Consider the following 25,498-nt stretch of genomic DNA (forward strand, 5'->3'; position numbering starts at 1 on the left):
TCATGTCTTGGATAACCTGACTGCAGGCCCTCCTCATAGAAGAAGTTTTCTTCTTTTCGCCGCCCTTGTATTCCTTCTTCCAGAATACAGGGCTCAGGGTTCGCCCCCTTGTCTGAATCCTTCTGGAAGACGTTGTCTTATCAGCCGCAGGCTTGGGCGGTCTTCTGAGCTTCACAACCATCTCGATGACGAGATGTTCCATACTTGGTATAGAGAATCGAAGCTTCATCGACAATGTCCTTGATTTCTCTGGCTACAGCAGCACGGAAATATGGATGAAGCAAAACATCCACCCAATCGGGTCTGATATCGCTACCTTCCGGACGTTCCTTCGTTGGGAGATACTGCTTGATCTCGTCGTCCATCAAGTCGACGGTCATGTTTAGGAACAAGAGATCGGCTTTTTGAGGACCAAACTGTGGAGCGACGTATCTCCAGACATGAGTGACAAAGTCCTCGAGTTTGAGCATGCGCGCTACATCGCGGGCTGTGAAAACGGTGTCCTTTGACCGAATAGGCTGGCTCGAGGTAGGGCTTTCAAAGAGGTGCCCCCAAAGACGGGACTTGTGCTTGCGACGCTGGACATCGACCAAACATCCACAAAGCATGACAATTGAATTGCCACATTTGTTCATATCGGTCCGCAGTAGCAATTCCAGTCGACGAAGACGGCGACGGAAACACTTGATCTGCGATCTGGCAGCTCTCGGCTCATAGTCTGGTCGTGTATCCGGGAGGTGCAGAGCAATAGAGAGGTCCAGGAGATAATCCACAGCTTGCTTCGTATACTCTGCATTAGAAGTGATACAGTTTGGCTGCATGCGAAGCATCATGTCCCAGAAGAACTGAAGCTCGAGCCAGAGATCTTGATACTCGGCGATGATGTCTTCCGTGTCGGATTTCTCAAACTCAACGTCGACTTGGAATCTGTCGCCGCTGTGGCTGTAGCTTGAATACTCGTACCCTGCAATCGTTCGGGTGAATCGAGATACATCCAGGAGCTTGTTTTGCTCAGGGGTAGCATACATACCTGTGGACTGGTTGAGAACTTCGTCCAATTTGCTGACCTGCGAGTTTTCTTGGGGCACGTCTTTAAACGTACTGACTCCGCTAAATTCTGCGAAAGGGTCGACCGAATCCTCGAAAGAATCGCTCGATTCCTTGAAACCTTCGGCAAAGTCTTTGAATTGGTCTCTCTGCGACAATCGCTTGAGCGCACCAAACTCATCGAACAGAACACTGGGATCTGAGTTTCGGAGAATGCTCTTCGTCTGTCCCTGAGTTAGACCTTTGGGTTCTGAAGGCGGGGTCTCAAGATTCTCGGCAAATCTCACCGTTTTGGAGACTCTTCGCATAGGAAACTCCTCGAGTTCATCCATGGTCATGTTGGCGGGTTCTCGGATATGGGAATCGTTAAAGAGACTCGTTTTCGCGGTCGAAGAGAGAGTTCTTGGTTGTGTGTTGGTGAAATAGGTGTGTGGTGGCGAAATAGCTTTGTGATAGCAAGTGGTCTGAATATGTTCGTAGGTTTCAGTCAAAGTTTGGTTGATAGAAAGTGGTCGAAATCCTACAGGGGGGAATTTTGCAGCTTATAAAAGTTTTGTGAACAACCCATTAGACGTTGGGTTTACTTCACTTGCAGCTTTTCGTATGTCTTGTACTGGAGACAAAGCGATGGTCTTCTTTGGACAAGATGATATCCCAAAGATAAGCGAGTTGATCAGAAGAAAGGACTATGACCTTAGAACTGTGACAAAGATGTCAAAGTGTATTGACTACACCAGAGAGAACTAATCGGCATATATAGAGAACATAGCATTAGTTCCTCCTGAAAGAACAGACCATCAATCTTTTGTACGAATATCTTCACCACCTCCTTTGTACTAACAACTCATTGTTCAAAGCAACGTCCCGCTCACACTCCCGCTCTTCACTATTCCCATCTGGTATAAAGCCCTCTCATGTCTTAGCCGTCAATGTTTCATAGCTTTCTTCATCACTTTCCATCAGAGAACTTGCTATCAACTTACCTCAACTAAAACTAACACTATTACAACTCACCACATCCTGACTCATTCTATCTCAACCCAACTCAACCTATCTCAAGAGGGGTGTTAGCAACTCATCGTATCTCACACTCACCCCAACCTCGCAATCATGGGTTCCCTCCGTACCGGCGTCGAGCACTACATGGAACCCCTCCCCTTCCGCCGCGAACCCCTTGCCGACCGCCCACTGCTCTTCTCCGAGAAATGCGATCGTGGTCATCGTCCTTCATCCTTCGACATGAGCCTGATTTCAAACTTCAAGTTTGTCCCCAAGAAACAGACATCCGCGCAGTTCTGGGCGAGCATGCTTGAAGAGTTGGAAAAGGTGATAACCTCTATACCCTCCGGTGAACGTTCTTGTTCTTCTCTTGAGTCCCTTCCTTCTTATCCTTTTACGTGGATGGATGGTGGACGCTCGCGGAATGAGTTCCCGGTATCTCCTTTGGGCGATAGTGCAACACTTGCATCAAGCAGGTACGCATCGCCTCTAGAAGGTTCATCGGGAACTCTCATCCGTGAGTATGAGTATGAACCCGTTCCGTCGACAACACAGAGCGAGTTCTGGTCTTCTCGCACCTCTGTTCATGAGCTCGGTGTTCGTCCTGCTTCCGCTCCTAATGCGCAGCGGATTGAAACTCCTCAACGTCCTCATCAATGGGCAACTCAGAAAGAACTCAGTCCCTCTTCCTACTATATTTCCAGCGATGAAGAGTCTTTTCGGATTGACAGAGAAAACTCCCCTTTCTCGCCATGGGACGAGGACCTTGAACCCTCTCCCGTTGTATATCCAAATGCATCTCCCATCTACCATGGAGCTAGCACACCTCGATTGTTTCTAGCAGAGCTCAGTTCACCCGGCACTGCTGCTACTGGTGAGTATTTGTACACTCGATCTTCTGCTTTCGCATCAACTACTTATGGAACTTTTGCTGTGCAGATACCTTTCACTGCTCGATCACCGACATGGTCTGAGTACGAGCGTGATATCATATTGTACGATGATTCAATGGATGATTCAGACAGTATAGAGGACTTTGTTTGCATTTTTATGGGGGCCTTCATATCCTTTGTTGCCGCAAGTACATATGCATTTGTGCTGCTTGTAATTGTGGAGTCTTGGCTCAAATAAGGGGCCAAACTTGCGGACTGAAGGAAGAGGGCGACGGTTATGGCGCGGATTTATTGGAGCTTTGGGGTTTATATTGGGTATGAAACGGACATGACTTATCACGTTACATTTCTTTTGTCAGTTGAGAGGATCGGAGGACGTATCACGTCACATTTCCTTTGTCAGAATTGAGGAGAACAGAATCTCAGAGTAGAAGTCTGCTGGCCAGACATTCAGGATTCAGAAATAAAAAGGTATCGGATGAAATAAATACTACCATTAAGTGATATATGACCAAAAACAAAGACATTCTGTGACGTCTATCCATTTCCCATGCTAAACAAAGTGCCCTTAAATACGCCCAACACCATACTTTCATCAAACATCACACATCGCTTACTCCCGCTTATCTCTATCATCCTCCTCCTCATCCTCTTCAGCGCCCCAATCCTTGAAGCCCTGGCCCTGGAGCCAGCTAACACCCTTGCGCCAGTTGGTCTCACGAATTGCTTGTGCATCCTTCTCGTAGACAACACCAGTGACCATAAGAGCCAGCATAAAGACCCAAACATCGCCACCCTTCATGCTCTTCCACCAACGTCGCTTAACACCGACCTTCCAGAGACTGTCGACACTAGTGCGGGCGCTGTACAAGAAGAGACCACGGCCGTTCTTTCGCTCGACAAAGGCCCAAAGACCGGCAAAGAAACCACCGAGGAAAACCCGCTGCGTCGCTAGAAGGTGACGAGGAAGCCATGTTTGGAAGAAGCAGATGGATGCCCAGGCTGTGGAGAGAGCACCGGTTGCAAAAGTGGACATGCGCAGGGCCTTTGTGATGATGAGCTGCAGGGTTGCCAGGGGGTTGTGGTAAAGAGCGGAGAATCGAGGAATGACGGTGAGTGCAGAAAAGACGGCGACAAAGAAACGAGCAAACGGCGGGAAAGATTGAAGCCAGAATGTTAGATAATTTCGAGCACATGAAGGGTCTCCCGGATGCAAGGTTGCGCATGATAGAGAAGTGATGAGCGGGTGTGCTCGCGATGTCAGAGGCGCAATTGCAGTCAGACTAGGAGGAAGAACTTCCTTGCCAGGGAACAAAGTGGGAGAAACAAAAGCACTAGTAAAAAGTCAGTAACGAATCTCTCTCGTGGTGTATATGTTTACTTACGGCCAGCTGAGGCGTGCCATTTGAGCCAAGCTATCAACAATCTCCGAAGTCTGAGGCCATTTAAGACCAGACGCCCAATCCTGGGGACGCGATTGCAAATAGCCGGAAGAGCTGTTGAAAATCAAGTCCCCAAAAGGCTTAGGGAAGCAATCCCGATCAAAAACAGCCGCGTGGAAAAGCTGTCCGAAAGCAAGAGGTTGCAGCATCCAACTTCCAAACCACCAAGGTCTCTCCCTCTTGACGCCGTTCCTCTTGCCCCAGATAAGACCGTCTGCTTCGCAAAAGTTGTAGGCAAACTCCAAAGCGCGGAAGATGGTGTAGATAGCGATGGTCACTCGCATCTTCTGAGCTGGGTAGATGCCAAGAGCCAGGCCTGCGAAAGATGCACCGATGGCGGGCGCAGAAGTCGATGTTAGCATCGCTGCGGTTCGGGGGTTGCGCGAGCGGAAGGGCTCGACTTGGGGATCGAGTAGATGGACGCGAAGTCGAGTGAAGAATCGAAAGAGGATTCTGTAGAGGAGAAGGATTGTAGAAAGAGAAATAGATAGTCTCAGAGCTGGAGACTTGTAGAAGGGCTTCTTTGGTCCGGAATGTACTCTGTCAAGACGTATTAGCCATTTATCGCGAATACTTCGTTAATAAATTACTCACTCTTCCTTGCCCATTCTCTTCGCAACAGCGTCCCAGCCCTTCATACCCAAAAACGTCATGACAAACACCCTCAGCGCATGTCGAATCGTCCTAGCATTATAATCATCGCCTCCCTTTGGTGGTTTCAGAGCTTTCTCCACACGATTCGGCGTAGGCGTTGATCGACGAAGCACGCGCGAGCGTGAAATGATGTATTTGTGCAGAGCAGCATATTCGTGTGCTGAAATGGTGTAACGCAACGTGTTGCGAAGAACGGGATCGTTTGTAGCAGCGGATGATCTGGAAGATCGCGAGCCCGAGGCATCGCTTGAAGACATAGAGTAGTCCATTGTAGGTTAATCTGTTAAAAAGGAGCGGATGTGGTGTTGTGTATTTATATTCAATTATCGTCGGCTGCAAAGGATCGTGTGTCGATTGATTCGCGATGGCGTATGCGCAGTTCCACGAGCTGAGCTCCAGTGGCGCATTCGAGAGACAGCTTCAGACGGCATCAAGTACGAGGAAAAAGGAAAAGAATAATCGCAAGATGAGATCTGGACTTGAAGATAAAACAGCGGAAATGCTGAGGGTCCAGATCGATTCTATCACATCTGTCACGAGAACAATGGATGATGATGATGAGGGAGAGACAGAAACAGGAGGGATGAAGACCAAGAACCTGGAAATGAGCGAGACGACGTAAAGTGGAGATGGGAGACCTCGGCTTTGATAGCAAGACCCTGCTAAGATTGTCCCAGTTAATTAAAGTCAAGTCATGCTCTTCAACGAATAGCAACAATCAATACTGCTCTTATGGAGATAAATGACAGGGGTTCCCCGCCTCGGATACCTTCAAGAAAACACCATCACATGAAATTATTAACGACCTTCCAACTTGTCGGTTCAACTTGACTAGCTCAGCCCAAAGAAGCTTCCAACCCCGTGGAACTAGTTCGTTTACTCTACATCGTCATGCACTTCACAACTAAGGCATAAATCTCAATCTGGGGTATCAAACCATTCTTGAAGATGCTACCTAATCTCTCGTCCTCTCTCTCAAATCAAGAGGCGCAAAGACGCATACTCCATTCGATGCTGTAACTAATAGCTACTACCTACCTTTTTTAAACTTCCAATAGTCAAGTCACTTGTCGTTCATCATAACCCCCCTCATCATGTCCCCAAACGCTGATATCAGGACGAGTGAGAGTGAACCACCGCTTAAAGTCCCAACAAACATGTAAAAATCATTAATACTTTTTGTTTCTTCTTCTTTTTCCTTTCCCTTTCCCGTGGATGCCCGCATTCCCCAAAGTCCCAGTCATTAAAAACATTCCTCGCTTCAAAGGCCCCAATGTTGACATACCCCCCAACGCCATTCATCAACCAAAAGTCTCCCAAGCGTATCGCATTGGGAAAGAAAGTCTCGATAAGGACCCCTTACTGAAGGATGAACCTTTTAAAAAGAAAAACGTTACTGGACAGAAGGCACTTGCGTACCCAAGGCTCTGATAAGTATGTGTACAGGCACGTAGCTGGCAGTGGAGATGATGTCATGTTTTTCATCAGTCCATAACCCATAATATCATCCATCAAATCGAAAAGAAAGTGCAGCATCAGCCAAGTCGGTTTCAAGGGTATGCTGATTGGGTCCTCATCTGGGGGTCAATCAGAGGAGTCCAAGTTCGGCTAAGAGTTGGGCTGTCTGAAGGTCCAACACGAACAATCTCTTCCTCCCAGCCCAGCGCACCCCAAGGACCAATGTAGTTGCGTGGCTCCGGAATAGAAAGCTGGTTGAACACGATTTCCCATTGTGGGATCTGACGATTCTTCACAATCTCAACAATCTGGAGTCGGCGTCGCTCTCTCTCAAGCACCGTGTCCCTGACCGCCTGGAACACGGCATTTGCGTTTGGCCACGCGCCTCCATCTCTGGTTGCATTTTCAAGTAGCTCCTTAAGTGTTTCAAAGGGAAGGTTGAGAAGAATGCGAGAAAGGACAGCATTGAGCGACGTTCGCTGTGGTTGAGATGCACCCGAGGCGTCCGAACTTGGTGACATTACGCTTTCGTTCGAGGCAAGGTCACCAAACTTGATACCGGAAATTTGCTGAGAGAGACGCCCCTTGAGATGGACTGAAGTTCCTCTAGCGATAGGTGGGGGTGAAAGCTTGCGCGTTGTGCTACCCAGGGCGGCTTGGGGCGGAAGACGAGCGTAGTTCGACGAGTCGGTGACTGAAGTGTCGATTTTGAAGGTAGGGTGAAGATTGTTGGCAATGAAAGAGACAATCTCTCTGAGCATTGCTCGAGATCCATCACCATATTTGAACGCATCATAGGAACCCTCATCTCGGTGTCCTTCTAGAGCGAATTCCATTGCCTTGTCCACTGTTTGTACATCCAACAGCTCCATGGCCAACTCGCATCCACGTCGAGTAACTGCGTCCCAGTGGAGAAGATGGCCAGCTGCAGCATACCCAAGAGCAAAATCGAAACGCTCTGGCAGTGACCCTGTGTTGGCTGTGGTACCCTGCTTCAAGCTAGGAGGTGGGGTGAACAAAGGTAGGCCGTAAAGGCGCTGTACGGCGTAGTAGAACGAGTCAGGTTGGATCCATTTACTCTCTACCTCAAGAACAAGAGTGGGGAGCTGTCCGGCTTCGCTGGGCCGAGAAAGACCCTTCGACATTGCGCCGGCGAGCTCGGGGCTGCGGGCGAAGACAATTCGGTGGCCTGGGATGCGAACTGGAAGAGCTCTTCTGTTGGCGAATCGAAGCTCCAAGACACAATCGGCGAATGCGGGAGATCCGAACTGTTGCTGGATATGGTTAATGAGACCCTCTGCCTCATCCATCCCAGACATCATGTGCGGAGGAGGACCGGTATTCTGCATCATCTGTGGGTATTCAGGACCTCCAAATATTCTGCCTGGGTAGTTTGGCGACTGGTTGTCTTCTCCTGGGCCCGGACCGCCGTTTCGCACTGGAGCTGCAGCGAATTGATTGTAAATGTTGACATCGTCTGGAGGGCCGGATGTCTGCGAATCATGGTAGCTATGCGGGGTCGAGGGGCCAAAAGAGTATGTGTCCATGGGTACATAAGCCATCTGATGTCTTCCGAAGTTATCGAAAGTGCTAGCAGGGGCATGTTCCGCTCCGTAGGGCATCATGTGAGGGAATCCGTTGGCGCCAGGGGCCATGTAGGGAGGTCGACCATCGGGTCCCAGCATACCAGGAGGGGGGGCAATACCTCCAGCCAAAGGAGCTGGTGATGAGCTTGTTGAACCATGGAAAGCGCCAAAATGAATGCTTCCGTTGCTGGGATGCGGCTGGTGAGGGTGAGGGAGCGGGCCCTTAGGCAATAGGGGTCGAGGCTCGCGCATATCACCATTCACAGTTGGTCCCAAAGGTTGGCCAGAAGGTTGGAAAGCAGGTGGCATCTGGTATCGGCCAGAAGGGACAGCAGGTGGAGGTTGAGACTTCATCTTGGAAACGTGGTGGTTGTCTAAATTGGGGTCAATAGCGTCAGGATAACCTTGCTGACGCTGGACCGTCTCACCCTGACCCGCGACACCATTTGACTTTTCGTCCATCGCGACAGTGGTCTTGTCGGATGTTCGAGATCCAATATCAGCTGGGTTCTTGGTGGTGGGCTGATCGGCACGGTCTGAGACTGCAGGATTTTTGTGGGTGTCTTCGTTCTCGGTGGTGGTAGGATGCTCGGAGACGGATGCGACTATATATGGGAAAATACTTGTGAGTTTATTGCTAAAAGGTCCGAGTTCATCAAACTTTGAACATTTTTGACACGTACCAGAAACATTGTGCGAATTGGCAGGGTTGGCGTTATCGTTCTTTGACTTTGGGAGACTCTCCACCTTGCTCTCAATTGGATTCTTCTCAGCTTTGGAAGCTGAAGTCAAAACAGGGCTGGAAACCGAGCTAGGTGCTGCAGCTGAAGCTACAGGCCCAGCTTTCTTAACCTCAGCAGGTGCATTGCCGTTCGTGAGCTTCAATTCGGAGGGCGAAGGCGCATCAGGTTTCTGGGTCGCGGCAGAGGCAGCACTGGCCCGAGCAGCAGCAGCGGCCTGACGCTTCACATAGGGCAGTGGGATAGCTGGGAGAGGCTTGGAGGATTGAGCAAGCTTGCTCCCTCCAGGTCGACGAGGCTTCGAGTTGCCGTTTTGGGGCTTGCCGTTCTGGGGCGCCATCTCCTAGGCGAGATCGTTGACGACTCGGCGGGGTGGAAGTATTCGACGAACAGGGAGGGGGAGGTGGGCAATGGCAGTGGCCCAGACCTCTACTGAGGGATTCGGAGGGAGGCTCTACGGATCTAGAGGAAGAGGCATGGAGAGCAGTAGTCGTCGAGATAACCGATGTGCCCTGGGGTCGAATCTGGGCTCGAGATATCGTGTCCACTAATCGGAGGTTGAGCTGGTGGTGCACTAGAAGTGAGGGTCCAGTTGCAGCTGTTTTTGTGCGGAGAGCAGTGAGCTCAACCAGGAGCAGCTTGGATTGGATATTAGGTTCAAGGAAGGTGAATTAAGGAATGAGTGTAGAGAGATCAAGGCTTGAAGAGAAACCTTCGGCGGTGGGAAGGGTTTTGGATAAGTGGAATTATGCTCGAAGGTTTTCACCAACCTGGAGACCCGGGTGATGATGATGTCGAGTTTGGTTCAGTCGTTGTGGTTTGCTTCCAACGGCTTCCAAAGATGGAGAACGAGTCGCAAGGTAACAAAAATTGGGTCTTTCGTCACAATTTTTCTTGAAGCCTCCCCGCAGGCAGGTCCACTAAGGTTTAGGGGCCTAGCAGTAGTGGGTTTAGCGCAGTCAACAATCTGAACTTCCCGGTCCACTCCCGTCATTGAGAAAACAGTCATCATCAACAAGCAGCAGCCATCCAGCTTCCGATATCCTACTCACGTCGTTTGCGTCGATGCCTACAGGCTGAGCTTGACGTTTGCCTGCAGACCTGATGGCTGCCTGCTGAAGTCTGTTTCTGATTAACTCGACAGTGGCTTCCTGCATCAAAGCTGACCTGAAAACACATGACTTGCATAAAGTCTACATGCTGTATTAACCACTGCTATATCTAGTCTGCTAGTCGCTGTTCTAGTCCTGCCCATCGCGAAGCAGATCGTCAGCAACTGAAACGTCAAAGCATTTGCTGAACATGCCCTGAACGCCATACTAAGGCGCGAGTTACAGGTGTTGGCTTGTTGAACCATGTTGCGCCCGCCAGTCCGCCATTGATAAAAGAAAAAACCAAGATTTGGGTAGAAATATAAACCTCCATCGCATTAGTATAAACTCAAATTACGCATCACCGGTGATAATCCTGGCGACAAGAACGTAAAAGAAGATGGCCGCACCGGCAACAAGGAGTTTGTTGCGGTATATCCATCCTGTGCTCGCATCTCTTTGTTGGTTGACAACATCGACAACGGCTTGTGTTTGATGTCCGCTGGTCCCTGAAATGCCCAGCTGTGGTCGACAAGATCCGTTGTTATCAGCGTCTAGTCGGTTGCCCGAGATAGGGTCAACCTTGTGCTTGGTCATCCACTCCCAGTTCTCAACATCAACCTCGGGCCATTCTGCTCGGAACTTGGCGCCACCATCTCCAGCCTTGACGTTGCCCTTGTTCGCTGGGTTGCTCTTCATGTTTGAGCCGCCGCCGGTCGAGTTCCACCAACGCGATCGAGCAGCAAGGTATTTTCGTTCGGCGGTTGTGCTGGAAACAGAACCTGTTGTCATCTCTTCACTTGTCATGAATGAGAGTAGTCCAATCAGAATGGTCGAGACTTCCCATGCCGGGTTGAAAGACTTTGGGTGGAAATCGGAAATCGAGAGACATAATCGCGTGGAGGGCTGGAATCGACCGGAGGGTGTGTGCATGCGAATGGCGGGGGGGGCAAAGGGATAGTTCGGGGGAAACATGAGAGTACCCCAGTACTGGCCGCCATGATACGGTGTGTCCTCAGGGCCGGTAATAATATAGTGCCATCTAGTAATACCGTCAGCAAAGTTGACTCGCGACCAAGAGATTCAAACGTGACGTAACGTACTCCAGGATGTTACACTCGGATGGATGGGCAACAATATAGGGAGGAGGGTTCTCGGAAATGGTTTTGAATTCGCGTGTCAACTATTGACAAGAATCAGTACAGCGCATTCGATTAACAAGATCAATCACACATACACGCTTGGTGGCGGCTTTGCTAGCCATGCTGACGATGGGAAAGCGTTGAGATAGGTATCAAAGGAATGGGACAGATTGCGGGTCGCGTGAGTCGCAAGAGGTCCAAAGAAGATCTAGTTTAACGATATCGTCGCTCAGGGAATGAAAGTAGAAAAGAAAAAAAGAGAGCGCCTTTTCCGAATGCTCTAACCCTTCGGTATGCTATGTATGCTGCGAGAGTGATGGGAAGACGAAAGTCGGTTGAGATGAACAAGAGAGGAACAGGGAGGACGTATACTGGATCTAGGCGCTGGGGTCCGCTAGGTCCGGATGGCGGCTGTGGCTGTGCATCACATGCCGCTATGACGAAGTTTATCAGGGACCAAAAACAAGAAGAGGTTAAGCGCCACAAGCCAGACGAGCCACAGGTTGACGGTCTTGTCAGGGTCGGAGCTCGGAAAGTACGTACCGAATCGTTAATTGGGAGCTGCCCAGGGTCCAGGGCCAGTGAGTGGTTCGACACTTTCCAAACGGCATCGTGAGGGCTTGCAAACTAACATCTCGGTTCGTTGGGCTTGAAAAAAATGGCTGCAATTCCTGGCTCGACTGGGGGTCCGGTAACTACATCTCAATTGACACTTTGGGGAGACCAGAATGTCTGACATTGCAATAGGCTATGGACCCTTTCAGCAAGCTTCATTCCGACACCGGTTCTTTGTTGCACGAAGCAGAGTCGAGGCCTGAATTTCAACAGACCCAGGATGAAGCTAAGCAACGGCGCATGGCCCAAGTGGTAAGAATTCTGAGACAATGTTTGGTTTTTTACTCAGATCTGGACTAATTCCGTAGATCGGAGATCAGCAGTTGGCGCCCATGACCGTTAACGAGCTTCGAGTTCATGGTGCGGTCAATACACGAATGGAGTTCCTCGACCCCATTTTCCGCCCACTTGTTGCCGACAAGAACAACGAAAACTCGACTGTTGGTGGTGTTGTAAACACCCTCCGCATTGCCAGCCAGAAGCTTGACGGTCTACGTGCGTCTTTATACTCTTTTACCATGCCACCAATCTAACTGGTTTACAGAAATCTTCCAACCTCAACCCGAAGTCTTCCTTACATCCGCACAGCAGACAGACCCCTCCACCTCGCCCACCGATGTAAACATCGATATCCGAGTCAAGGAGCTCTCTCGATTCAAGCTGCAAACTGGTACCGATGTCGGCAATGGAGAGGGTTCTGCCTACGGTTCGCTGCTATGGCGAAACATGTTTGGTGGTGCCGAGATGCTCGAGTTGAACGCCAAGGCTGGTACTCGCACACGATCGGCTTACAGCGCCAACCTTACAGCGCCTGTCTTTAGCAACCCCGATATGAGGATATCATTGGAGGGTCTAGCTTCGGCTGCTGAGAAGCCTTGGGCGTCGCATGAGGAGGTTCTCAAGGGTGGAAACCTGCGATTCACTTGGCTTAACGAACAGCGTGACCAGCAGTCCGTTGAGTACTCTGGTATCTGGCGACAAATTACTGGTTTGGCCGAGGGTGCTAGTGCAACTATACGAGCAGATGCTGGTGACTCTATTAAGAGCGCTATTAAACACACATTCCGCAGGGAGAGGCGTGACAACCCCCAGCTTCCTCAGAGCGGTTATATGATTCGATCCGGTCTTGAAATTGCCGGTCTTGGTCCTCTGGCTGGAGATGTTGCTTTCTCCAAGGGTGAGATCGAGGTCGGCGGTGCTGTCCCTGTCCCCCTCCCTGGTATCCGTGGACGAACAGGTATCTCCATCGGTGGTGGACTCAGGCTAGGCATGCTTTCTCCTCTCCCCCTCGGTTATGAGTTTGGCGGCAAGCTTCGCTCCACTCGTGTCAACGATCGCTTCCAGCTTGGAGGCCCAACAGACGTCCGAGGCTTCAAGCTTGGTGGCCTCGGTCCTCACGACGGTCTCGATTCCGTTGGAGGCGATGTCTTCGCTGCTGGCAGTGTCAACATGCTCCTCCCTGTACCTTATAAGGGTCCCGACTCTGGTCTGCGATTCCAGCTCTTTGCCAACGGTGGTCGTCTGGTCGCCCTCAAGGACCCTAAGAAGTCCTCCAGCGGTGGTGCCACAACAGAGCTGACTGGATCTGATGTCCGAAAGGGCTTGGTGAATGCCGTTGGTGAGGTTTTCAACGGTGTTCCAAGTGTTGCCGCTGGTGTAGGCTTGGTATATGCGCACCCTGTTGCGCGATTTGAGCTGAACTTTAGCTTACCCCTGGCTCTGAGAAAGGGAGAGGCTGCCACCAAGGGACTGCAGGTCGGTGTAGGAATCAACTTCTTGTAAACAAAAATATAGATATCCATGTAGCTTGAGGTCTCGATCTATCAATTCATACCCTGTGTTCTTGGAGTTTAGTTGTTCATTGCAAGTCTACCATGTTACCTGTCTAAGTAGGTCACTCAATCACTTATACCCCTTTACACTCTTTCCACTGCCAGTCTTGAAGGAACAGTCAAAAAGATGATACAGCAATTCACAAAGTTATTTTCTTTTCTACGCAAGTATTTCTGAACATGTATTGTCGTGGAAATTAGTCACTTGTATTACTTTCCCAAAAAGTACAGGTTGCTCCAGGTTAGGTTTACTAACACAACATCACAACATCACTTCACCCATGAACCGAGAGTGCATTGTTCTTTTGCATTGACATCAAATGGGTTTCGAACATGCAAAATGCAAAAGAAGAGTGGTGCAGTGGGTGAAGTGGTTTTAGGTTTTTTTGATGGTGGTTTTTTTGTGGTTTGTAGTTAGTTTTTTTTGAGGGATACCACCGCACCACTCTCCGACATTATGGTCACATATTTTGATATATAAAGGTTAGGTACAGGCAGTGAAGAGTGGCTTGACTGACTGTCTGTAAAAAGTTGCATTGGCCACCACGCCTCTGTCGTGATGATGTCGAGGAGTTGACAACATCGTTCTAGTATACAACCACAACCACAACACGATGTTGTCTTGTACCATGTCAAAACACACACATGCAGTGCAGATATCGTAAAAGAAAAGGACTCTGTTCAATCGTTTCATAAAAAAGAGCGAGTCTGATTTCCATAGCCTGAAAGGAGTTCGAGTTCCACAAGTTCTAAAAGGGGTAAATATCCTTCGATGCTTCTCGAAGACATCTCAGACAACGTCATGAGCAGAGCACCTTGTAATCACGTTGAACATCTAGAGCATCTCCGTCTCTTGGTGTTCTCGAACCCCAAAAATCAAAAAAAAAATCAAGGACAAAAAAAAAGGGGGGAAGAGCGGTTGGGGAGTGGATGTTAACTTTTTAGGTTCAGATTTGAAGGTTTATAGGTTTTGGACAGGATGCCACTGTGCCATCACGCTCTTCATTGGCACGGAGAACATATTTTAATATATGAGGCATAGACACAGGCAGTGACACGTGTTATCACGAAAAAAAAAGACTCTGTGTATACCACGCCCCTGAGTGATGTCGAGGAGTTGGCAGTATCGCTCTGATACGATCAGTATGCCATCTTGTATAGCACCAGAGACATGCATACAGTATAGATTATGAAAAAAAGAGGAAGAACAGAATTTACCTGTTTAATAATTCCCTGATGTAGAGTATCCGAGTTCAATTGTTGTAGAAGGATGTGTTTGGAAGAGTGTGTTTGGAAGAGTGTGTTTCGATGACAGTCTGGCCGAGGTCACGGGATGTCAACCCACATTGAACATGCCCAACATGTCACGACGTGTTCTTGAACCCCCAAAAATACAAAAGATGAAGAGTGGGTGTGTACAGTGGTTGAAGTGGTTTTTTTTTAGGTTTTTTTTAGGTGGTAGGTTTTTTTTAGGTGGTAGGTTTTTTTGTGGTTTGTAGGAACCACTGCACCACCCACTCTTCATTGTTTAGGGGTTGAGATAACTCAATATATAAATGTCAGTAGGCGCATTGACAGTGTCACCTGGTCAGCATGAAATCACGTTCTGTAACGTAAAAACCGGGAAACTGGCGCTGTTGTGAGGATTTGTATTGTTGGCATGAATCCTCACTTGGGCACTTGTTCCCAGTTCTGTATAGTGATGGGAACACTTGCGCCATAATTTGTATTAACATAAGCAGCAGCGTTGTTAGAAATATATCATAGTAGCCCGTATGTCTCTGGTAGTTAATTCTTAATTAGTATATGCTGAATGACAGAGTTGTGTCTCGTCGAGACACCTGTCGCGATAGACTGAACTGGGTCATGGAGTTTACATGAGGCTCTGTCACAACACCAAAATACATAGTGATTAACTTGCAAAGTACAGCTCAATGCTACAAAACACGTAGATGCATGACTCCGCAGCGGCCCATACGACTTGCTGTAAATCTGAACTTCGTGCAAATACCCCCTCATGAATACTGCAGTCAGCATTCGACAGCTCACGGAACTAAGAGGCACAGTATCCATTCAGCTCGACCCCTGCAGGAGTAAGACGGACAGATGCGGACAAACAAAGCGACGCACAGGCACTTCCAAGATTCACTCATTTGTGGCCACGTTAGTGTATCAATATATTGAGCTCGTTTACAAACAGCTTTTAGGTCGTTTAGCAGTGTAGTCTTGGTGTTAGTTCAGCGGACTTTGTTGCGGAGCGGGCCTCGTTCATGATCGACCTTGCCCTTGTTAGCCATGCTTGGGCAAAAAGGGACAAAGGCGTCAAATGTTGCGGGGATCTTTGAGATGAGGTGTAAGATTGGAGGGGTCTCTTTTCCCGTGACTTCGGAAAGATCGCATTCGCGTTGGTGGGCGGATTATTTTGGTGAGGAACCCTGCTCGTGTGTAATTAGAGGCGCGGAACTAGCACTCCACTCAGCTTTAGATCTCGTGTAGAGCTGAACAACAGCTGTTGGGCTCCGTTTGTAGTACATAATAATAAGTGCAGCATCTTGACTTTTATTGTATTGCACCGTGACATGGCATGCGTGAGATGGAAAAAAGGGTTTCAGGGATCGCCAACGCCAAGATCACAATCAAGAGTAGCCTAATCGGATCTCGATTACCCCGATCGAAAAGCAAACAAATTTTGTATCCGGACAAGGCACGGATGCTAATTTCATCGTGGCATTTCTGTATACTAGGTTTACCTCATCGATGTGAGATATGGCGAAAGCTGAAGATGCATGATTGATACTCTGTAGTACAACCCAAAAGCTGCATAAAATGGGCTCGATCTGACTCAGTCACTGATAAGTGTGTTGCAACGTTGGATCTGATTATGGGCGATTGATCTTGGTACCAACAGTGCATCCCCATCGATCGGGTTCAACTCCGCAAAAGGGTCAAAACAAGGTGTAAATTTCATTAATTTAGAAAGAGTCTTAGACCAATTGCCATTGACAGCATTGAAAGTGGAAATAAGAAGTAAAGCATCCCCTATTAGCGGGTCAGTTTAGCCATTTGACGGGCTGTCGGGATCTTGTTAGTATCCGAAGTGTCCATCAACTCCACCAAACATTTACTTGTACCGTGCGCAATAGATACTCTAGTCTCTTCACATGAGCCTATTACAACTCTCGCTGAACGAGGATTCACATGGGAATTTAGCAATGTTTACGCTGACAGCCAAGTACTTTATCAAGACCTATCGAGTCACTTTCAACCCTGAGGAAAGGATAATGAGGTGAGTGAGACGAGACTGTCAGCACCAAATAAGGAAACCAACCAATCAGGGTAATTACCGGGGAGATTATTCCCCCGATCGAGACTGTGATGTGATTGGATGGCGGCAGGACGGGTTCCTCTAAAACCCCGAACATGAATACGCGGTTTCGCTACCAAGTTTTTCAGACACTGAAGGAATTAAGGAGTCTTTTTTTCTCGTCTGTGGAGAGAGAGGATCAACGTTTTTAAGGAGAAATGACTAGATCATGAAAGAAAGATACGGCAATTGAATGCGAACGTTACGTCGTCAGGCCTGCCGGCACATGGGAATACGTATTCGAATTGGAGATCCCGCTTTTTAGAGGGTTTTCAGGCACAGCACAGGTACAGAGGTACAAGGACTGGCCGAAGAATTAAAGTTGGAATGCAGCAGCGCCGTTTGATTTGGCCGGGTATGTCCCCAGTGCAAGACATGGATGTTGCGTGTTAGAATTCCCTTTTCTCGGAAGTATTTTCTAAGCTGAGGTGAGCCTTTGCAACCAACAGTTTGTGATTAACCATTGGTGCCTGTAACAGTAACAGTTATCTCCTCTTGACCCAAAATTGTACAACATTATCAAGGAGTTATCTCTTGGAAGCATGTACCTATTACGGAGAGAGGTTCCAGTTGTAAACTTGGTGGGGCATGGAGACGCAGAGACATGGATTTCATTCTTGGGATCCTTCGCTTGGTAGCCCCAAGTGTCGGAGTCTGGAGCCAACCCGTTATCCGCTTTTATCCTATTTGGCTCTTACTCATATTTGCTCATAGACACGCTTTTATGGTGAATGGTCTTAAATGTTTGCACGCCCCCTAGTCGGCTCGGGTTCTTGTAAGCATGCGAAAATGTGTCAGTAGAGTGAAAGTGCTGCGGACTTTGTAGCATCATCAAACATGATTCTCCGAGTTTGATCTACTTGGAGGGATCTTCTCTTTGACTCAGTCACTGTCTGATAGTCGTGGATGTTGGTGGCTTTGGGTAGAAATATAAAAGTATAATAGAGAGCGGCCGCCCTCACACATGCTGTAATGCTTGACATTGACAGTTGCAAGCCGCAACCGCATCCGATTGCTCTTCCAAAAGACGCGCTAGAATTTAGTGGTTCACCCTCCGTTGTCGTCTATACTTCGCTTTACGGTTAGTGCCCGACCCACACAAGTTTATCTCCATCTGTAAGAGGCCTTGGACTGGGATCAACAACCAATTCGTCTGGCTTTACATATTCTCCTTCCTCCCTCCTCGTTTCGACTCTGGTCCCTCTTTCTTACACGTCTTGTCTTATAGGATTACTTGATCCTTCCATGATCTGATCGACTGTCTTTTCTCTGTCGATCCTTAGAAACATTTTTAATACCCTTCCTTATTACGTTGTTTTTAATCTACCTACACTATAATCTCATCCAACAACAACACCAACCAATTTAGTCACCACACCCGAATAACCTTTTTCGCATCGCATACGGAATTGTCAAAGCAACTCTCGTCTACTGGGTCGCTAATACCCAACCCGCGAAACTCAATTGCGAGATCCCCTGGTAGATTCTGCCGTCACATTTCATAATGTCGGCTCTCTACGGGATCAACGCCAACAACGACGCCACAGCTGCAAAGCAAGGTGCTCCCGGCGCTGGCTCGACAGGCAATAACGTGCCGCTCGCCGATCAGCACCAAAATTCAACTGACGAAGCGATTAACGAGAAGCCACCAACTTCATCACCCGCCGACACCCTTGGTAAGGGCGATGACGAGGATGATTCTGAGATGGAGCGTAGAACCTCTATCGTTCAGGCCCTTGCGCGCTCTTACTCTCATGCCTCTGCCTCTCACCCCGGCGGACAGAACCCTTTCCAGGCTGGCGAGGATTCACCTCTGAACCCCAACTCTCCCAACTTCAACGCTCGCGAATGGGCCAAGTCTATTGTCGCCCTGGTGCGCCAGGATGGCAACAGTTTCCGATCCGCTGGTGTTTGCTACCAGAACCTCAACGTTTACGGTTATGGTGGCGCCAGCGATTACCAGTCCGACGTTGGCAACGTTTGGCTAGGTCTCGAGGATGTTATCGGCCGAGTCACTGGCAGAAGTCAACAGCGCATCGATATTCTGCGCAACTTTGACGGTGTTGTCCACGCTGGTGAGATGCTTGTCGTTCTTGGACCCCCTGGTGCTGGTTGCTCTACCACCCTCAAGACCATCGCCGGTGAGCTCAACGGTATCTACGTCGACGACGGTTCATACTTCAACTACCAGGGTAAGTGAACTCACAAAAAGGGGTGTTTTGGTTTCACGAAACTCGATCGCGCTTGTAATTGAGCAACGCGGGCTTGTCTCGTGTGAAACACGCCTCTGTACACATGCGCTTCAAGATCAGTATCACTAACATTGCGTCACAGGTTTGTCCGCCAAGGAGATGCACTCTCATCACCGAGGTGAAGCTATTTACACTGCCGAAATCGATGTTCATTTCCCCATGTTGTCCGTTGGCGATACCCTCACTTTCGCCGCACGCGCTCGACAGCCTCGTGAGCTTCCCCAAGGCTTGAACAGGAACGACTTTGCCGACCACCTTCGCGATGTCGTCATGGCCATGTTTGGTATTTCTCACACCGCCAACACCCGCGTCGGTAACGAGTACATTCGTGGTGTCTCTGGTGGTGAGCGCAAGCGTGTTACCATTTCCGAGGCTGCCCTGTCTGGAGCTCCTCTGCAGTGCTGGGACAACTCTACTCGAGGTCTCGACTCTGCCAACGCCATCGAATTTTGCAAAACCCTCCGTCTGCAAACCGAACTTTTCAACAACACCGCCGTTGTGTCCATCTACCAATCTCCTCAAAGCGCCTACGACCTGTTCGACAAGGCGACCGTCATCTACGAGGGTCGACAAATCTTCTTTGGCCGCGCTGATGCTGCCAAGCAGTACTTCGTCAACCTGGGTTTCGAGTGCCCTGCTCGCCAGACCACTCCTGATTTCCTCACCTCCATGACCGCTCCCAACGAGCGAATCGTGCGAGATGGATTCAAGGGCAAGGTTCCCCGCACCCCCGATGAGTTTGCGACCGCCTGGAAGAACAGCGCCGAGTATGCTGCTCTTCAGGTCGAGATTGAGAACTACAAGGTTGCTCACCCCATCGACGGCCCTGACGCCGAGGCTTTCCGTGCCTCTAAGCAGGCCCAGCAAGCCAAGAGTCAGCGTCTTAAGTCGCCTTTCACCCTCTCCTACATGCAGCAAATTCAGCTTTGCCTGTGGCGTGGATGGCTGCGACTCAAGGGTGACCCTGCTATCACAGTTGGTTCTCTTATTGGTAACTTTGTCATGGCTCTTATTATCGGTTCCGTCTTCTATAACCTGAGTGAGACTTCAAGCAGTTTCTTTCAGCGTGGTGCTCTCCTCTTCTTTGCTGTTTTGATGAACGCTTTCGCTAGTGCTCTCGAGGTAAGTTTGCAAAACATGGAATCGTGAGCAATGCTAACCATAAATAGATCTTGGTTCTGTACGCGCAACGTCCGATTGTGGAAAAACATAGTCGGTACGCTCTCTATCATCCGTCAGCCGAAGCCATCGCCTCGATGCTTTGCGATCTACCGTACAAAGTCGCCAATACGATCGTCTTCAACCTTACGCTTTATTTCATGACAAACCTGAAACGAGAACCAGGAGCTTTCTTCTTTTTCATCCTGATGTCCTTTGTTGTTGTTTTGGTCATGTCCATGATCTTCCGTACCATCGCCTCCGCTTCTCGCAGTCTCTTCCAGGCTCTTGTCCCCGCCGCTATCCTCATTCTGGATCTCGTCATCTTTACTGGTTTCGTCATTCCCAAGCGTTACATGCTCGGATGGTGCAAGTGGCTTTACTACATTGACCCTATTGCCTATGCTTTCGAGGCTGTTGTTGTCAACGAATTCCACAACCGAGATTACGAGTGCGACCAGTTCATCCCCAACCCTGGAGTCACCGGATACGCCGACGTTCCTTCAGACAGCCGCGTCTGCAGTGCTGTCGGTGCCCAACCTGGAAGATCTGCTGTCAATGGTGACCGCTACGCTGAGATGCAGTTCGGCTACAAGTGGGAGAACCGATGGCGCAACTTTGGTATTGTTATCGCTTGGATCGTCCTCTTCACTATTACCTACATGACTGCCGCCGAACTTGTTTCTGAGAAGAAGTCCAAGGGTGAAGTTCTGGTCTACCGACGTGGTCACAAGCCTGCCGCCGTTGCCAATGCTGAGAAGAAGCACAGCGACCCCGAGGCTGCCATGGCTCACATTGGTCCTATGGTTACTGCTGAGAGAACCCGCAGCCGAGCTAGTGGAACCAAGCAGGCCGGTGGTATGCTTCAGGAACAGACCTCTGTTTTCCAGTGGCAAGATGTCTGCTATGAAGTCAAGATCAAGGACGAGACTCGTCGCATTTTGGATCACGTCGACGGTTGGGTCAAGCCCGGTACTCTAACTGCTCTTATGGGTGTTTCTGGTGCTGGTAAAACCACTCTTTTGGATTGTTTGGCCGATCGTACTTCTATGGGTGTCATCACAGGCGAGATGTTGGTTGACGGTAAACCTCGAGACATGTCCTTCCAGCGCAAGACCGGTTACGTCCAGCAACAGGATCTGCATCTCCAGACTTCCACCGTCCGAGAAGCCCTCAACTTCAGTGCCCTCCTCCGCCAGCCCGCTCACGTCCCCAAGCAAGAGAAGCTCGATTATGTCGAGCAGGTCATCAAGCTGCTCGATATGGAAGAATATGCCGACGCTGTCGTTGGTGTTCCTGGTGAAGGTCTCAACGTCGAGCAACGTAAGCGTCTTACTATCGGTGTCGAACTTGCTGCCAAGCCTCCTCTGCTGTTGTTCGTTGATGAGCCTACCTCTGGTCTCGACTCTCAAACCTCTTGGGCTATTTTGGATCTTCTCGAGAAGTTGACAAACGCCGGCCAAGCCATTCTTTGCACAATTCATCAGCCCTCTGCCATGTTGTTCCAGCGCTTCGACCGACTTCTCTTCCTGGCCAAGGGTGGTAAGACAGTGTACTTTGGTGATATCGGCGAGAACTCCCACATCATGACCAGCTACTTTGAACGCATGAGTGGCCATACATGTCCCCCTGAGGCCAACCCTGCCGAATGGATGTTGGAAGTCATTGGCGCTGCTCCTGGATCTCACACCGAACTCGATTGGTTCCAAACCTGGCGCGACAGCCCCGAATGCCAAGAGGTCAAGGCCGAACTCGAGCGTATCAAGCGAGAGAAGGAGGGCGTCGAAGACACCGACGTCGATGATGGCAGCTACCGCGAATTCGCCGCTCCCTTTATGGTTCAGTTCAAGGAGGTCCTCTACCGCGTGTTCCAGCAGTACTGGCGTACTCCTGTTTACATCTACTCCAAGGCCGCTCTTTGCTCTCTCGTCGCTCTCTTCATCGGTTTCGTCTTCTTCAAGGCTCCCAACACTATCCAGGGTCTCCAGAACCAAATGTTTGCCATCTTCAACTTGCTCACTATCTTTGGTCAACTGGTACAACAGTCTATGCCTCAATTCGTCATCCAACGTTCTCTGTATGAAGTCCGCGAGCGCCCTTCAAAGGTTTACTCTTGGAAGATCTTTATGCTGTCGCAACTTATTGTCGAGCTTCCCTGGAACTCTCTAATGGCTGTCATTATGTTCTTTGGGTGGTACTATCCTGTTGGTCTTTACCAGAACGCCTCTGATGCCGGTCAAACTACCGAGCGTGGCGCCCTCATGTTCTTGCTACTATTGGCCTTCCTCATCTTTACAGCTACCTTTTCTACCATGATCATCGCTGGGTTCGAAACAGCTGAGGGTGGTGCCAACGTTGCCAACTTGTTGTTCATGCTTTGCCTGATCTTCTGTGGTGTCCTCGCCGGCAAAGACACTCTTCCCGGCTTCTGGAAATTTGTAAGTTGTTTCAACCTCACAGCCTCCCATTGCACAGCACTAATCTAGAATCCCAGATGTACTACGTGAGTCCATTTACCTACTTGGTAGGAGGAATGTTAGCAACAGGCGTCGCCAACACGGACGTTAAATGCGCTAGCAACGAACTCGTCCCCATCGTCCCACCCAACGGCTCGACCTGCGTAGAGTACATGGGCGACTACATCAGCGCAGTGGGTGGTTACTTTGTCGACCCCGACGCCACGCAAAACTGCGAGTTCTGCACTATCGACAAGACAAATACATTCCTTGCTGGCGTCAACATCGACTACGCCGACCGTTGGCGCAACTTTGGCCTTCTATGGGTCTACATTGCTTTCAACATGGCTTTCGCGCTCTTCATCTACTGGCTTGCGCGCATGCCCAAGAAGAGCTTCAAGAAGGCTGAGAAGAAGAAGGCGGCTGCCAAGGCTTGAACGAAAAAATAAAGAAAAATTGTTGTCTTGTGTTATGTATGAGACGGAGAAAATGATTCGATACGAGGTGGATTTTTGTTTTTGATACCTATTCTAGATTGGCGAGAAGCCTTTTTATCATAGACAGCACAGCATGCGTGTATGTTCTCATGTACATACGACCTTATTAGACACTGTAAGATGTTGGACAGAACAGAACAGACAGATGTGGGATGGTGGAGGAATACCCATACACCCCTTTCAATGAACAGAATTTCTTATTCAATTTGGACTTTATTATGTGACCCCTGAAAGTGAATGTTTATATCAAGATGTGTGTTAAGACTTGATATGAATAGGCTTCTTAGACTACTTATTTTTGTACCCTGAGACTTGGGAGGCCAGCTTTTCTGTTACCAAACAGGGGAAGCAAGAACTCCATACGTTGACTTGAAGGGTTAACCAAACCCGATTGTTCTGCTGTGGCTACGGTAGCATGTCCACGCACTTCAGGGACTCATACTAGCAAACAACAGAAACATTGAGCCCTACGCTTCAGAGTCTAAAAATAACCAACCCAAGGGTCTGGTCTAAGCAACGTAAACCGACTTCATCTCTCATGCCTAAGTAGAATATCATTTGATTGCACTAGCTACTGCTGCACTATATATAACAAACAGCCAAGCATTTTAGATGTTAAAAGACTGTAACAAGCAAATCTATCTACCCAAATGCGCCTTTAAACGATATATTGCCACCGGCTCTTGGCTTTCCGATGCAACCTTTGTACGCCAAGTCAGACTCCAGAGTTTTCCCATGCTTCGTGTGTTTTACATTGCTAGATATCGTTAAATCGTTATTGTGCTAGTGGCCGCTGCTGCGCCGCATTGTCGGTGTATGGGCGGGTTTGAAGTGCAGGTTCAGCTTTCGGTCATGCCGACGCTGGGGTTGAGTGGTTTCCGAGCGTGTATGTTGTAATAGGGGAAGTAAGTGTGGTACCTCGGCAACCCATTGACTTCTTCCATCAAGCACTTGCGAACCTCGACGAGGAACATTTCGATTTGAATCAATGTCCAGCCGAGGCCATCGCGGAAAGGACGTCGGGATAGACCGACGAGACCCCACATTATAACATCGCGCATAACATGGCCGCATTCTTGAAGTCGTTGCTTCTTTGCCCATGGCCCAACGGGACACTTGTAGCTCTTTGTTGTGATGTTTTCGAAACCCGCTTGGGCAAGCTCGCCGTGGACATAGTTGATGCCGTGAATGTCGCTGCCGAGAGCAGCCATGCCCTCCTTCAGGTACCTGCACCAATCGCGCCAAGCATAGGGTCCATCGCACGAGTTATCGTCGGAGGCCGCTACAAAAAGAAATTCCTGGACTTCCACGTAACCTCCAGGTTTTAGATGCCTGCTTAAATTAGTTTGTAGTCAAAAAACGTGATTGGTCAACATACTTCCAGATTCGGTCCCAGAGCTGTTCTCGATCCTTTATCGAATGAAGAGTATGGCGAATGTGGATATAGTCGAACGAGTCCGCGTTATATGTCCAGCCAGCTTCATGCTCAATGTCGTCAACAAAAAAGAGGGCGTTTTCAGGAACCCAGTCAGGCTGGATAGGTGAGAGGTCCATGCCGTGGAATTGTGTGTTGGGGTAGTTGTCAGCAACTATTTGGTGTTAGTCAATTGCTCGCATTGATGTTTCAGAGTCGTCTCGGGAAGCCTTACGATCGATGCACCATCTCCCTATTCCCGTACCCAGATCGAGTACCTCGGCACCCTTTTCCAAGACACGGTCAATTGGGGCAAAGAACAATCTATCCTCGCACAGGTAGACGGTCAAATTGTGCTTGAGCTCTTCACGATCCTGCTCGACTTCGTCGTTGGGGAACAGATATTTCCTAGACAAGTATGTTAGGCGATTGTTTCTTTAGGCGAGTATTTATAGATTCCGGACCCTTGTTTATAAGAATGATATCTGAGACCGCCATCGACGATGTGCTGTCGTATGCTATCGGTCAAGCTGCGTGTTTCGTCGAGGTCGTCGGTGGCATACTCGCCGCGCTCAATGCTCTGTATCACGGCAGCTTCATGGGTGGAACCGACGGTGAGCGGAGAGACGATGGAAGAGTCTGGCGATGGGGGAACCATTTGGGGTTGAGTAAGCTGATTAATAATATTATTATGTGTATCGTGAGATGTCGTCGGTCGAGATTCGCAGTCTTTTTGTAAAGGTTCGTTGAATTGGCGATTAAGCGAGGTTGGCGGCGAGTTCATTGTGGTAGAGCGTAGAGAGTGGAAGGCATCGATGTTGGGTTTAGTGTTGAAAGTTGAAACCGGGGCAGTAGAGT

At 49.2% G+C, this 25,498-nt stretch overlaps 8 protein-coding genes across 8 annotated transcripts; 3 read left to right on the forward strand and 5 right to left on the reverse strand.

Moving 5' to 3' along the window:
• Positions 1–140: 140 nt before the first annotated feature.
• Positions 141–1,379, reverse strand: FGSG_08318 (uncharacterized protein; the record flags this gene model as incomplete). The annotated part of the gene is made up of 1 exon (XM_011322171.1): positions 141–1,379. One exon carries the CDS (start codon positions 1,377–1,379, stop codon positions 141–143), a length of 1,239 nt encoding a protein of 412 aa, XP_011320473.1.
• Positions 1,380–2,157: 778 nt separating this feature from the next.
• Positions 2,158–3,020, forward strand: FGSG_08317 (uncharacterized protein; the record flags this gene model as incomplete). The annotated part of the gene is made up of 2 exons (XM_011322172.1): positions 2,158–2,920; positions 2,986–3,020. 2 exons carry the CDS (start codon positions 2,158–2,160, stop codon positions 3,018–3,020), a joined length of 798 nt encoding a protein of 265 aa, XP_011320474.1.
• Positions 3,021–3,552: 532 nt separating this feature from the next.
• On the reverse strand, positions 3,553–5,304 carry FGSG_08316 (uncharacterized protein; the record flags this gene model as incomplete). The annotated part of the gene is made up of 3 exons (XM_011322173.1): positions 3,553–4,273; positions 4,325–4,921; positions 4,976–5,304. 3 exons carry the CDS (start codon positions 5,302–5,304, stop codon positions 3,553–3,555), a joined length of 1,647 nt encoding a protein of 548 aa, XP_011320475.1.
• A 1,281-nt stretch (positions 5,305–6,585) lies between these two features.
• Positions 6,586–9,159, reverse strand: FGSG_08315 (uncharacterized protein; the record flags this gene model as incomplete). The annotated part of the gene is made up of 2 exons (XM_011322174.1): positions 6,586–8,684; positions 8,763–9,159. The coding sequence occupies 2 exons, from the start codon at positions 9,157–9,159 to the stop codon at positions 6,586–6,588; spliced, it is 2,496 nt and encodes an 831-aa protein (XP_011320476.1).
• Positions 9,160–10,001: 842 nt separating this feature from the next.
• Positions 10,002–11,371, reverse strand: FGSG_08314 (ubiquitin-conjugating enzyme E2 6). Its single transcript, XM_011322175.1, has 3 exons — positions 11,148–11,371; positions 11,014–11,093; positions 10,002–10,952 (listed from the first exon to the last, which is right to left on the reverse strand). The coding sequence occupies exons 1-3, from the start codon at positions 11,172–11,174 to the stop codon at positions 10,265–10,267; spliced, it is 795 nt and encodes a 264-aa protein (XP_011320477.1). The 5' UTR covers positions 11,175–11,371; the 3' UTR covers positions 10,002–10,264.
• A 339-nt stretch (positions 11,372–11,710) lies between these two features.
• On the forward strand, positions 11,711–13,449 carry FGSG_08313 (uncharacterized protein; the record flags this gene model as incomplete). Its single annotated transcript, XM_011322176.1, has 4 exons — positions 11,711–11,743; positions 11,800–11,919; positions 11,976–12,162; positions 12,212–13,449. The coding sequence occupies 4 exons, from the start codon at positions 11,711–11,713 to the stop codon at positions 13,447–13,449; spliced, it is 1,578 nt and encodes a 525-aa protein (XP_011320478.1).
• A 4,918-nt stretch (positions 13,450–18,367) lies between these two features.
• On the forward strand, positions 18,368–23,166 carry FGSG_08312 (uncharacterized protein; the record flags this gene model as incomplete). Its single annotated transcript, XM_011322177.1, has 4 exons — positions 18,368–19,055; positions 19,198–20,237; positions 20,285–22,711; positions 22,768–23,166. 4 exons carry the CDS (start codon positions 18,368–18,370, stop codon positions 23,164–23,166), a joined length of 4,554 nt encoding a protein of 1,517 aa, XP_011320479.1.
• Positions 23,167–24,065: 899 nt separating this feature from the next.
• Positions 24,066–25,298, reverse strand: FGSG_08311 (uncharacterized protein; the record flags this gene model as incomplete). The annotated part of the gene is made up of 4 exons (XM_011322178.1): positions 24,066–24,558; positions 24,605–24,815; positions 24,906–25,048; positions 25,105–25,298. The coding sequence occupies 4 exons, from the start codon at positions 25,296–25,298 to the stop codon at positions 24,066–24,068; spliced, it is 1,041 nt and encodes a 346-aa protein (XP_011320480.1).
• Between the last annotated feature and the right edge of the window lie 200 nt (positions 25,299–25,498).

The sequence above is a fragment of the Fusarium graminearum genome, chromosome 2 (genome assembly GCF_000240135.3).
Source record: "Fusarium graminearum PH-1 chromosome 2, whole genome shotgun sequence".
In the NCBI taxonomy this organism is placed as follows: domain Eukaryota; kingdom Fungi; phylum Ascomycota; class Sordariomycetes; order Hypocreales; family Nectriaceae; genus Fusarium; species Fusarium graminearum.